The sequence below is a fragment of the Eumetopias jubatus genome, unplaced genomic scaffold (genome assembly GCF_037043125.1).
Source record: "Eumetopias jubatus isolate StellerSeaLion01/CBP00866 unplaced genomic scaffold, mEumJub1_p1.0 scaffold_10, whole genome shotgun sequence".
Lineage (NCBI taxonomy): Eukaryota > Metazoa > Chordata > Mammalia > Carnivora > Otariidae > Eumetopias > Eumetopias jubatus.
Genome location: NW_028274816.1, coordinates 87,000,029 through 87,011,233, shown reverse-complemented (window position 1 = coordinate 87,011,233; position 11,205 = coordinate 87,000,029). Strand labels below are relative to the sequence as shown.

General features: G+C 55.2%; 1 protein-coding gene across 1 annotated transcript; it reads left to right on the top strand.

Moving 5' to 3' along the window:
- Positions 1 to 3,317: 3,317 nt before the first annotated feature.
- Positions 3,318 to 10,026, top strand: OTOP3 (otopetrin 3). Its single transcript, XM_088027053.1, has 7 exons — positions 3,318 to 3,413; positions 4,619 to 5,072; positions 5,162 to 5,298; positions 5,892 to 5,950; positions 6,229 to 6,347; positions 7,940 to 8,754; positions 9,856 to 10,026. Exons 1-7 carry the CDS (start codon positions 3,318 to 3,320, stop codon positions 10,024 to 10,026), a joined length of 1,851 nt encoding a protein of 616 aa, XP_087883179.1.
- Positions 10,027 to 11,205: the final 1,179 nt, after the last annotated feature.

Here is an 11,205-nt window from a genome sequence, read left to right as displayed (position 1 = left end):
CCTCAGGTAAGGAAGGCTCCTGGTGGCCCGGCTGGGCACAAGGAGCAACCCTGGACTGCTGGCGGGATATTCCCGGCGGGCACACCCACTTCGCCCCCAAAACTGGGTTCAAAGACAAGGGGCTGCAGGGAGAGGGGAGGGAGGGCGGGATGACTTGGCGGAGACCAACACCTGGAGACCGGAGAACCGGCCCCTCTCTGCCCCCTACTCCAACTCTAGCCCCACGGGGCACCTCCTTTCCGCGGATGGAGCTCACAAAAGTCAGCAGGGCATGCCCCATCCCAGCCGGTCTGGGCTCATACAGGCAAAGGTGGGTGCCGAGGCCAGAAAGAAATAAAAACACGGACGGCTGGGTAAAGGGGTGTGGGATTGGGACTGCTTGGACTTCCAGTCTGAGCATATGTGTAGCGGCTGCCCCAGGCCCCGCGGCCCCTCGAGTGGCTCCTAGAGAAATCCCCAATCTCCCAGCCCCCGCTCAGCAGCCTCCTCCGGAGCTGGCCCTGCGCTCCTAGCCAGGCGCCGCGCCCCGACGGCTGCGCTGCTTTCAGCACCTGTCTCTCATCGCGACCCACAAACTAGGTTGGTGTTCCTGCCCTCCCTTGGACTGGCGTCGCGCCGATGGAAGGGCCAGAGGGCTGCGGATTCTTCCTTGTCAGTCCTAGGTGCCCTGCCCCTCTTCCCCAAGACCCCTACGTGCCCCACCCTGTAACCCTCCCCGCGGCCGAATTCGCCACTTTCAGGGCTCCCTCTAGCGACCGTTGGAGGGTCGGATTGGGGGTGGGGAGGATAGGGAAGATAGGGCGAGGACCCTGGAGAGAGAGGACCCGGAATTTTGTCCTCCAGTGTCCCCTCTAGGCTTGCAGCCCAAGCAAAAACCGCCCTGAGATTCACCAGTAATCCTGACCCTTCCAGCCTCTCCAGGACCTCGGCCGAACTGGAAGGAAATGCACAAGTAGCTAACAGGCTCTATGTGCATTTACATGCTTTAAATCATTTAATTTTTACGAAACCCCTATGAGGTAGGTATTATGCATTAAGTCCTTCGTGTGTTCACTCAAGAAATCTTTACTGAGCATCTTCTATGTACCAGGTACTATTCCATGGTTGTATATCCATTTTACATCATGGGAAACTGAGGCACAGAGAGTCTAAGTAGCTTATCCAAGATCACAGAGGTAGTAAGTGCCAGAATCTGGGCTCTTTTTTTTTTTAAAGATTATTTTATTTATTTATTTATTTGATAGAGAGAGAAAGCAGAAAGAGAGCACACAAGCTGTGGTGGGGGGTGGAGGGGCAGAGGGAAAGGGAGAAGAAGACTCCCTGCAGAGCAGGCAGCCCGACCTGGAGCTCAATCCCAGGATTCTGGGATCGTGACCTGAACCAAAAGCAGACACTTAACAGGCTGAGCCACCCAAGAGCCCCCAGAATCTGGGCTCTTAATTATTAGGTTATACTGCCCTGGGAAGACGAGGGAGATTCTGGGGAAGGCCGAAAAGGAGCAGTTAGAGTTGGGAAAAAAGGAGCAGGGAGGTGTCCCTATGAGGCTTATGCTTGCTCAGTTTAGGTGGGGGAGCCTGGGAGGAAAACCAAAGATCATCTCTAAAGTCCCCTGGGCTGGGCCAGGATGGAAAGCACATAAAGGGAAGGGTCTCTGTCCACGCCTTGGGTGCTGAAATCTCCCCCAGAAAATGGCAGAATCAGTCAGCGAGAGTGTCTTGCCTGTGCTAGGTTTGGAGAGTTCGAGTTAAGCAGGACCTGGTCTCCACCCTGGAGGAGTTCCTGGCTTTGAGGGGAGCCAGCCATGCCCACAGCACACCCACTTTCAATAGATGCTTGGGCAGGGAGAGAATGCTTCCCAGGCGAGGTGCTTAAGGTAGATTGTGAGGATGGGCAAGAGTCATTGGTGGAGGGTAGCAGGTAAGACAGGGAAGAGCAGGCTCCAGGAGTGAAGGGGGGAGGCAGGAAGCCACACAAGAAATGCGGAGCCCTGGAGCCCTCTGGCTAGGCCTGGATCAACATGGGGGCAGGTGCCCGAGTTTGACAGAAGGGTCAGACAGGGAGGGGGGAAAACTGGAGCAAAGATGACAGAGAGGACTGGGAAAGGGGGACAAAATCACTTGTAGAATCTTAAAGAGAGGACTGAGTTTTCTTATTCTATTTGCCATAAGAGAACCAAAGAAGGTATAAATACTGAGCAAGTTCACATGGGAGTGTGGGGGCTGGAGAGGCTGTATTTTAAAGCCAAATGTGGTAAGGATCTTTTGGAAGTTACAGAGAGGAAAAGGCTAAAGCTTCTGAAGCTCCAAGTCCACAGGCAAAGACAGAACAAAGCACAGTGAGTTAAAACGGATCGAGCATGATAGGTGATGCTCCAGCAACAAGTATGGGGTGCAGCGGGGATACCTCGTGCAGCCTTGGCATGGAGTTCAGGAAAGGCTGCTTAGAGGAGGTGGAGTTCTGCTTTAAGATGCAATCAGCCAAAGGGCAATGGGGTGGGCATTATGGGCAAAGGATGGCATGTGGGTGGATAGGGAGGTGAGAAAAAGCCAGCACACCCTGGGAGCTGCAGCAAGATGACACAGCCCACAGCAGGGAGTGGGGTCTGAGGACCATGCTAGAGAGGTAAGCCAAGGGCAGACCAGGAAGCAACAGAAGCTAGCCTCCAAGCCCGGGTTAAACATGCACTGCCTGGTTTCGTTTTGAAAGGTTGAGCAGGCCATGCGAGGTAGTTTGGACTTTATACTGAGGGCAATTGTTTGCCTTTTTTTGATTTATTATTTTAACCCAAGTATAATTAACATACATTGTTATATTAGTTTCAGGTGTACCCTATAGTGATTCAACAATTCTATACATTCGTCGGTACTCATCACGATAAGTGTGCTCTTAATCCCCAACATGTACTTCACCCACCTCCCACCCACCTCCCCTCTGTAACCACCAGTTTGTTCTCTATGTTTAAGAGTCTGATTTCTCGTGTCTCCTTTTTTCTTTGTTCATTTGTTCCTTAAATTCCATGTATGAGTGAAATTGTGGTATTTGTCTTTCTCTGAGTGACTTATTGAAATAAGTCCCAGCAATTGGTTGCCTTTGTTGGGCTCGAAGTAGGAGAGAGTCATAGTGGATGGGGAGAGTCACAGTGGATAAGGAGACAGTCCAGGAGAGAGAGGAGGGGGCCCTGGACTAGGGTAGAGGTTGAGGTCAAGAAAAATCTGAGGGAGACTTGTGGACTAGAATGGACAGGTGTGGACCCGAGAGATGGAGGGTTGAGGGGAGAGACAAGGAGTGTGCCCAGCTACCTGCTGGGAGAGGTGGGGATGAAGACGCCACTCGCTGAGATAGTGCAGGCCTCCTACAGCCTGGAGGATGGGGACAGAGAACACTTGGAACCCTGGGCCCAGAGCACCAAGCATGTAAGGGCAGTGGCAGCCCCAAGGGAAAGCACCAGAGGTGGCTGGGGATGGTGAGAGAGTCTCCCAGGTCAGCTGAGGAGAAGCCCAGGGCATCCCCACTCTCTAGTGTGGCTTCAGTCCCACAAGGAATGGGTACCCGAAGGGCCCACAGGGGAGCATGTTGGACTCCAGGCTGGGGCCCTGAGCTGCAGGTATGGGGTGACCAAATATCTGGGCCCAGGAGAGACGTGACGAAGAGTTGGCCTGAGTGAAAGCTTGAGGACGGTGAGGAAGTAGCAGGAGACATTGAGGGAAAGAGAAAAAGGCAAGGATGGTGTTCCCCATGTTGTGCTTGGCATTCACAGGTCATCCGGGATTCAGGGTTGGGGAGATAGTGCATATAGAAGTCAGTTCTGTCTAAGTCTGGGGCATAGCATGCATGCTGATCCCAACCTGTTCCTTGTTCACAGCAAACATTGCAAGTCAATCCCAGAACTTTCCCTCCTAAACTGTAATGTGCTTTAAAATTAATTTGAATCACATGAACAATGTGCTTTTAAAAACTAGAGCATTAAACCACTCCCAACCCTAGTACCCTCCTCCCTTTCCCAGAAGAAACTCCTGTTGTGAACCTGGTGGGTGTCTTTTAGACCTTTTATATAGGTAATTTTATATATGCCCATATATACCCATAATGGGGTATTATTTCAATGACAACATTCTTTCCCACCAAGCCCACATTCAGCCTCAGGATCCTGCTCAACACAGTGTGCTAGGCAACCATTACCCAACTAACCGTAGTCAGAACAAGGGAGGACATCTACTTGCTCTCCCTGCCTTCAGGAGGGAAATTCCTCCCAGACGTCAGCAGGACACGAGCTGCCTTCTCGTGGTGAAAAGTCACAACCCTGGAAAACGTCCAGCATCCAGACATGATGCAAATGCCCTTGGCTCCCTTGACAGATGTTATTTTCCATCTCAAGATCAGGCACTGAGGCAGAAAGTGGGATAGCCCTGCAGGGGGTTGGGAGGGAGGTATTCCTCCAGCCAATCAAAATAATCCTGATGTTTATTTGGAGCACAGAGAATTTCCATATCCCCTGCTCTGTTTGAACCTCCTCAGGTCCTGTAAAGTAGATAGGGCAGTTGCTGTTATTTCCAACGTCCGACCGGGGAGGTTGCATAGCTTGCCCTAGGTCACACAGCAGTTCCCTAACTGAAGCCAGGGCAGCCTGGCAGCCCACCAGGACCCTCTCTCCCCAGCCCCTTCTCAGGCTCCATCCATGGCCTCCCCAGAAGCACAGGAGACTGGAGCAGCCCCGGCTGAGGGGAGCCAAGTGGACGCGGGGGCCGAGAAAATAGGAGCTCCCGCCTCGCCCCGCCAGAAGTCCTGGCTGGTGCGGCACTTCTCCCTGCTGCTGCGGAGGGACAGGCAGGCCCAGAAGGCAGGGCAGCTCTTCTCGGGGCTCCTGGCCCTCAATGTGGTGTTCCTGGGTGGAGCATTCATCTGCAGCATGATCTTCAACAACGTGGCCGTCACGCTGGGCGATGTGTGGATCTTGCTGGCCGCCCTGAAGGCCCTGTCCCTCCTCTGGCTCCTCTACTTTGCTGCCCGCACCACCCGCCACCCACACGCTGTGCTCTACCATGACCCTCACGCGGGACCCATCTGGGTGCGGGGTGAGTGTTGGGCCACTGGGTGGATGGAGAGGGGTGGGGAGGGAGAGCCAGGTCTAGGGGAGGTGCCAACGGCCACCTGGCCCGGCCAGGCTCCCTGGTGCTCTTCGGCAGCTGCACCATCTGCCTCAACATCTTCCGGGTGGGCTATGACGTGAGCCACATCCATTGCAAGTCACAGCTGGAACTCATCTTCCCTGTCATCGAGATGATCTTCATCGGCGTCCAGGTGACAGACAGCTCCCATCCCCATGCCTCATGCACACACACCCTACCTTTGCATACAGGGCCTGGGGGGGTACACACATACCACAGCTCCCCACTAATGTCTGCCTCCACGTGCCCACATCCACGCACACCTACATGTACCTGCATCAGCACACCCAACGTGTCACTGAAATGCAGACACCTATAAATACATCTGCCCGCGCATACCTGCATATAACTAAATCTACACCCTCCAACCCCCACCCCAGTTACACAGAGCTACTCTCAGTAAGGGGTACTGACTACTACTACTCGCACCCCTGAGCGTTGTGCTAGGCGTTTCTTTGCATCATCATTTCCATCCCCCCAGTAAGTGGGCATTCCCCTGAGGGGTAGGCATTTTAGCTTCATTTTAGAGCCAAGGAGACTGAGGCTCTGAAGTATTCTGCCACTGGCCCAAGATGACCCGGCAAGGAAATAGCAGAGCCAGGATTCCAATCCAGACTTCCTCACTGTCACTTCTGTTGTAAACACACACACGCAATTGGGGCACACACCCCACAGTTCCACCACCACTACCCCCAGCCCCTGGGCTCAAGGCCCCATCTCTTTCAGACCTGGGTGCTCTGGAAACACTGTAAGGACTGTGTTCAGGTCCAGACCAATTTCACTAGGTAAGATGGGGCACCTTCTCTCCCTCCAACTCCTGGAGCTCCCTGTCCCCCACTAGTGCCTGTTCCCACAACTTCTTTGGACATGATGTCCTTGGGGTCACGGGTTAGTCTGGGAAGGGGTCCCAGGTGGCTCCTAGGGCTGCCTCCCCTGTAGTCCTCATGCCAGATGGGATCTGGCTTTGGGAAAGAGTGCTCACTCCAAAGGCAGTGGTGATGAGGGCGGGGCACCTGGGGACCCGGCCAGGCTGTGTGGGCAGAGAGTGTGGCACCTCCTCCAGGTGTGGCCTAATGCTGACCCTGGCCACAGACCTGCTGCTGTGGGTTCTGGCTGTCACCAACGACTCCATGCACCGCGAGATCGAGGCTGAGCTCAACACCCTCATGGAAAACTTCTCAGGTACGGAGGAGACATGATCCCCCAGCCCCAAATGCACACACACACACACACACGTACACGCGCACACACACGCTACACTCCCTCCCAAAGCGGGAGCAAACTCTGGAGGCCAGATGACAACTAAACACTGGTAGACATCCTGCCCTCATTCTGTGCCTGTCCCATCGGGTGCTAGCACCCTACAGCCCTGCTCCAGGCATCCGCCTCGCTGACAGCAAAATAGCCACTAATCCTGGCTGAGCTATTCACGGGTAAGTCCAGCTGTGCACCCCACCCCTAGTATTTGCATTTTACTTGCAAGAAACTAAAAAGGTTTCAGGACTGAAAGGATTGTCTTCTGAACACAATTGCAGATACCTGGACATATCAGGAGGGACAGAAGATTACGGGGCAGAAAGAACTCAGAGAGTTCCATGTGCCCAATCCCCTACCTGTCCATTCTGCCCTTAGAGGCTGTATCTCATGAACCTACATGTGGGACACAGCCATACCTGCACGTATAAAGCACCCCCCCAGGTGGCATCACCATCCTGACCTGTGTACAGCCAAGCTTTCCCAGCACATTCATGCATTTACACACCCACATGCCAAAGTCACGACCCGCCTGTGTACTGTGGACATTCTTTACACTCAGATACATTTTTCAGAAGAGCCGTGCAAAGAGAATTTTTTTGGCAAGTGACGCCATGATTCTTTTATTATTAAAAAAAATTTGAACATACAGATGAGTAAAAGAATGGGATATACCTATCACCTAGATGTAATAATTATTAACATTTTGCCATATTTATTTCAATTTTTTGCTGAATTACATTACGGAGATCACAGCATTTCATCTCAAAACATTTTAGTGCATATCCCTTTAAAATAAGTATATTTCCTTACACTACCACAATGCTCTTATAATTTCTAACAGAATTCCTCAACATCATCCCCATCTTCTCCAACGATCTATATTCAACTTTCTCCAACCAGCGTATGAAATGTCTTCTACGATGGTGTGTTCAAACACGCAATACGTTCGGTTGTTCTATCCTTAAGTCTCTGTTTTCCTAACGGCATTGAGGTTTGTCAGACGGCTGCCTAGTGGTGGCATTTGACTTGTGCTCCTCTTCCCTGCTTTGCCTGCAAACTGCAAGTACGGACCAAAGTCTTGATTCAGGTTAAACACTCTGGGCACCAGCGTTCCACAGGTGATGCTGCATTCTTTGCAAGGCACCTAATGGCGAGGCTAGATGCCTGATTACCCCACAGTGCATGCTGCTGTGCATTCAGGTTATAAAGTTGTAGATTCTCCCTTGTGCCTGACCAGTGATCCGTAGAGGTGACATTCGGCCTCAAAGAGACACCATGTGTTGAATGCTTTAGGAAAGCTTGATGCCTGAAGCCTGGAATCCTTTTGCAAAGAAATGACCATCCTGTGATTTCTGATTTTCTGTCTCTGGGCCTCAGTTTCCATGTCTGGAAAAATGGGCGGCTGGGTCCTTTCCACCTCTGGCATACTCCAGGGGTATGGGACTGATTTGTGCAGCTGGTTTCCTCCGAGCAAGGCCAACCTGAGTGACGATCCCTTCCCGCCCTGCCCCTGCCAGGCAATGACACCAACACCTGCCTCTGTCTCAATGCCACGGTGTGCGAGGTCTTCCAGAAGGGCTACCTGATGCTCTACCCCTTCAGCACCGAGTACTGCCTCATCTGCTGCGCTGTGCTCTTTGTCATGTGGAAGAACGTGGGCCGCCGCCTGGCACCCCACACAGGCGCCCACCCTGACACCCCTCCCTTCCACCTGCACGGGGCCATCTTTGGGCCACTGCTGGGCCTGCTGGTACTGGTGGCAGGCGTGTGCGTCTTCGTGCTCTTCCAGATCGAAGCCAGTGGCCCCACCATTGCACGCCAGTACTTCACCCTCTACTATGCCTTCTACATAGCCGTGCTGCCCACCATGAGCCTGGCAGGCCTGGCGGGCACGGCCATCCACGGGCTGGAGGAAAGAGAGCTGGACACGCTCAAGAACCCCACCCGCAGCCTGGACGTGGTGCTGCTGATGGGCGCCGCGCTGGGCCAGATGGGCATCGCCTACTTTTCCATCGTGGCCATAGTGGCCACTCGCCCCCATGAGCTGCTCGACCGCCTCATCCTGGCCTACTCGCTGCTGCTTATCCTGCAGCACATCGTTCAGAACCTCTTCATCATCGAGGGCCTGCACCGGCGTCCGCTCTGGGAGACGGCGCCCGAGGGCCTGGCGGGGAAGCCGGAGGCTGAGCCACCCCGCCGGGGCTCCCTGCTGGAGCTGGGCCAGGACCTGCGGCGGGCCTCGCTGGCCTACATCCACTCCTACAGCCACCTCAACTGGAAGAGGCGGGCACTCAAGGAGATCTCGCTCTTCCTCATCCTCTGCAACATCACGGTGAGTGGAGAGGAGCTGGGGGCGGGGCGGGGAGGCGGGGCGGGGCGTGGGGGCGGGGCTGGCCAGGCGCATTCATGGAGCGTTGACCATCCCAAGGGCAAATGACCTGTCCCTTGTATTGTCAAGGACAACTGCCTCTTTCCAACTAGCCCCATGCTGCTTGAGAGCAGTGTCCCCCCAGCATCCTGCAAGGTGCCTGGCGTGAGTGAATGTGCCAAACATGTAAGACTTCCACCCTCAGCAAGTTCACTCTCTAGTTGGAGAGACACCGGGGACACCAAATAATTGATCATCCACTGAATTTGGCCGAAGGAAGAGATCGTTAAGTGCCTGGTTTTCTAAAAACTCTCTAGCGGGAGGAGTTGACGATGACTGCTGGGTGTGTGGCAGCTGAGGTCACACGTCCGCCTCTCCATGCTGTCCCTCAGCAGCTCACTGATTCGGCACGCTAACCCCGTGCAGCAGTGCCCGTTAGGTGCCATCACTGCCTCTGTTTGGCAGATGGGGAAACTGAGGCTTAGGTGGTCCCACAGCCCGTCAGCGGCAGTGCCAGGACAACTAGGGCGGTCTGAGGGCGTGTTTGAACACCACAACCCAGGTGCGTCGCACTGGAAACACCTCAAGTGGTGAAGCCCCCGCCACAGGCAGACTACATGCCATAACCTGGCCCGAAAGTGCAGTAGGAGCTCAGAAAAGGCAGTGCGGGCCCAAAGGGCCAAGGAAGGTCTCATGAAGGTTGAGCCTGGGTCTTGAGAAAGCGGCAGAATTTGGACAGAAGACAGGGCCCGGTGGAGGGAGCAGAGAGAGTCAAGAAGGTGGTTGAGGTCAGGGCAGAGGGGAGCCCAGCTTGATAGAGCAGGCTGGGCCATGGGCGGTGGCAGTAGAGCCTCATGGTCCACCTGGAGTTCAGGCTGGCAAGCTGGTGAGGTGGCTGTGATATGGGGTGGGGGGGATGTAGCTGGGGGGGTGGTGGGGGCAGCTGGCTTTGAAAGCCCAGGGCTGAGGGGATATTAGGGTGAGGGTCTGCCCCCCACTCCGAGAGGAGTCCCCCGGGGCACGGAGAGCCCTCTCCCCCACTCACTCCCCTCCTCTCCTCCCCAGCTGTGGATGATGCCTGCATTTGGCATACACCCGGAGTTTGAGAACGGGCTGGAACAGGACTTCTATGGCTACCAGACGTGGTTCACCATCGTCAACTTCGGCCTGCCTCTGGGGGTTTTCTACCGCATGCACTCCGTGGGGGGGCTGGTGGAGGTCTACTTGGAAGCCTGAGGCTGCCCAAAGACCAACCCCCAGCAGAACTCCAAAATGCCAAGGCTGGGGAGACGGTAGCCCAGAGCCTCTGAGCAGGGGTGCCTAGACCAGACTGGGTTCCCCATAGCCTCCCCCCCCAGATCCTCACTGAGGTGGGGGGCAGCGTCTGCAACCCAAGACCAAGGGCAGGGCCTGGACACTGAGCTTCTGATGCCCATGCCTGGGGCGTGCCTGCCCCTGCTCACCACCACAATCAGTACAGCCCAGGGTACACCCCAGGAAGCCTGAGTCAAGGAGGGGTGCTGCCACCAGCCCGGCCGGCCTCAGGGGTCTGCCTCCTTCTGTGGGAGGGCACTTGGTCAGAGCTCAGCCCAGGACATCCCAGAAGCTTGCAGCCCCGAAGGCAGCCCTGGCCCTCCCTCCCCACGTACTCTGTCTCCTAATGAGCTCATTAATTAGCTACCAGGCAGGGTTCAACAGCTCTCTCCTGCTGCCATAAACCCTGTTTGTTTGATCGATTACATTCAGGCTTCGTGACATTTGTTCCCAGGGACAGAGCTGTCACTCCAAGTATGGTGGGAAGGGACAGTCCTCCTGGTGAGGGCTGGGACAGTCTGTTTCTGAGCCAGGAGGGGTCTAAAACAGTTCTTCCCTTGTCTGACTCATGGGAGGAGGTGAGGAGAGGGGCTGGGGCTCTCACACGCCCCCACCCCTCACTAGCACGATTCTCTCTGGAACAGAGCCCCAGGTGACTTTCTGCAGCTGGCTTAGCACAGGGACTGCAGCCTCTGGCTGTCTAGTCTCCATGCCTGCTGTATCCTTGGAGCTATCGGGTAGAGAGGGCAGGGACTGACAGCCCATCCATCTCCCTGAGCCCAGTGCAAACAGTGGGCTGTGCCGCGGGTGAGGACCCGGGTGCGGCTCAGGCGGGGCAGCCCAGTCTTCGCATGCCTCTGGGCCCCTCCCCATGAAGCCGGGCACTGGCAAGCCCCAGGGACCCCCAGTACTGTTTCGGTGGCTTCCTGGGGCCAGCAGAGCCCCCTCAGGGGCCTTCTAGAAGGCTGGGAGGCCAGCCTCTCTCCTCTCCTGCATGGGCTCTTTCTCTGGATGGCCATAGCCCAGGGGGCCACACCCTGGGTGAGAGAGTACAATCCTCCATTTTCCCACCCAAGAAAATGACAAGTGCTGGTTCCTGGG

What these genes read in the sequence shown, in the direction of transcription:
- OTOP3 (XM_088027053.1), top strand. Translation starts at nt 3,318, where the DNA reads ATGAAGACGCCACTCGCTGAGATAGTGCAGGCCTCCTACAGCCTGGAG. An exon ending in TGATCTTCATCGGCGTCCAG is followed by an intron (nt 5,299 to 5,891) that starts GTGACAGACAGC and finishes CATCTCTTTCAG; the next exon opens with ACCTGGGTGCTCTGGAAACA. An exon ending in GTCCAGACCAATTTCACTAG is followed by an intron (nt 5,951 to 6,228) that starts GTAAGATGGGGC and finishes CACCTCCTCCAG; the next exon opens with GTGTGGCCTAATGCTGACCC.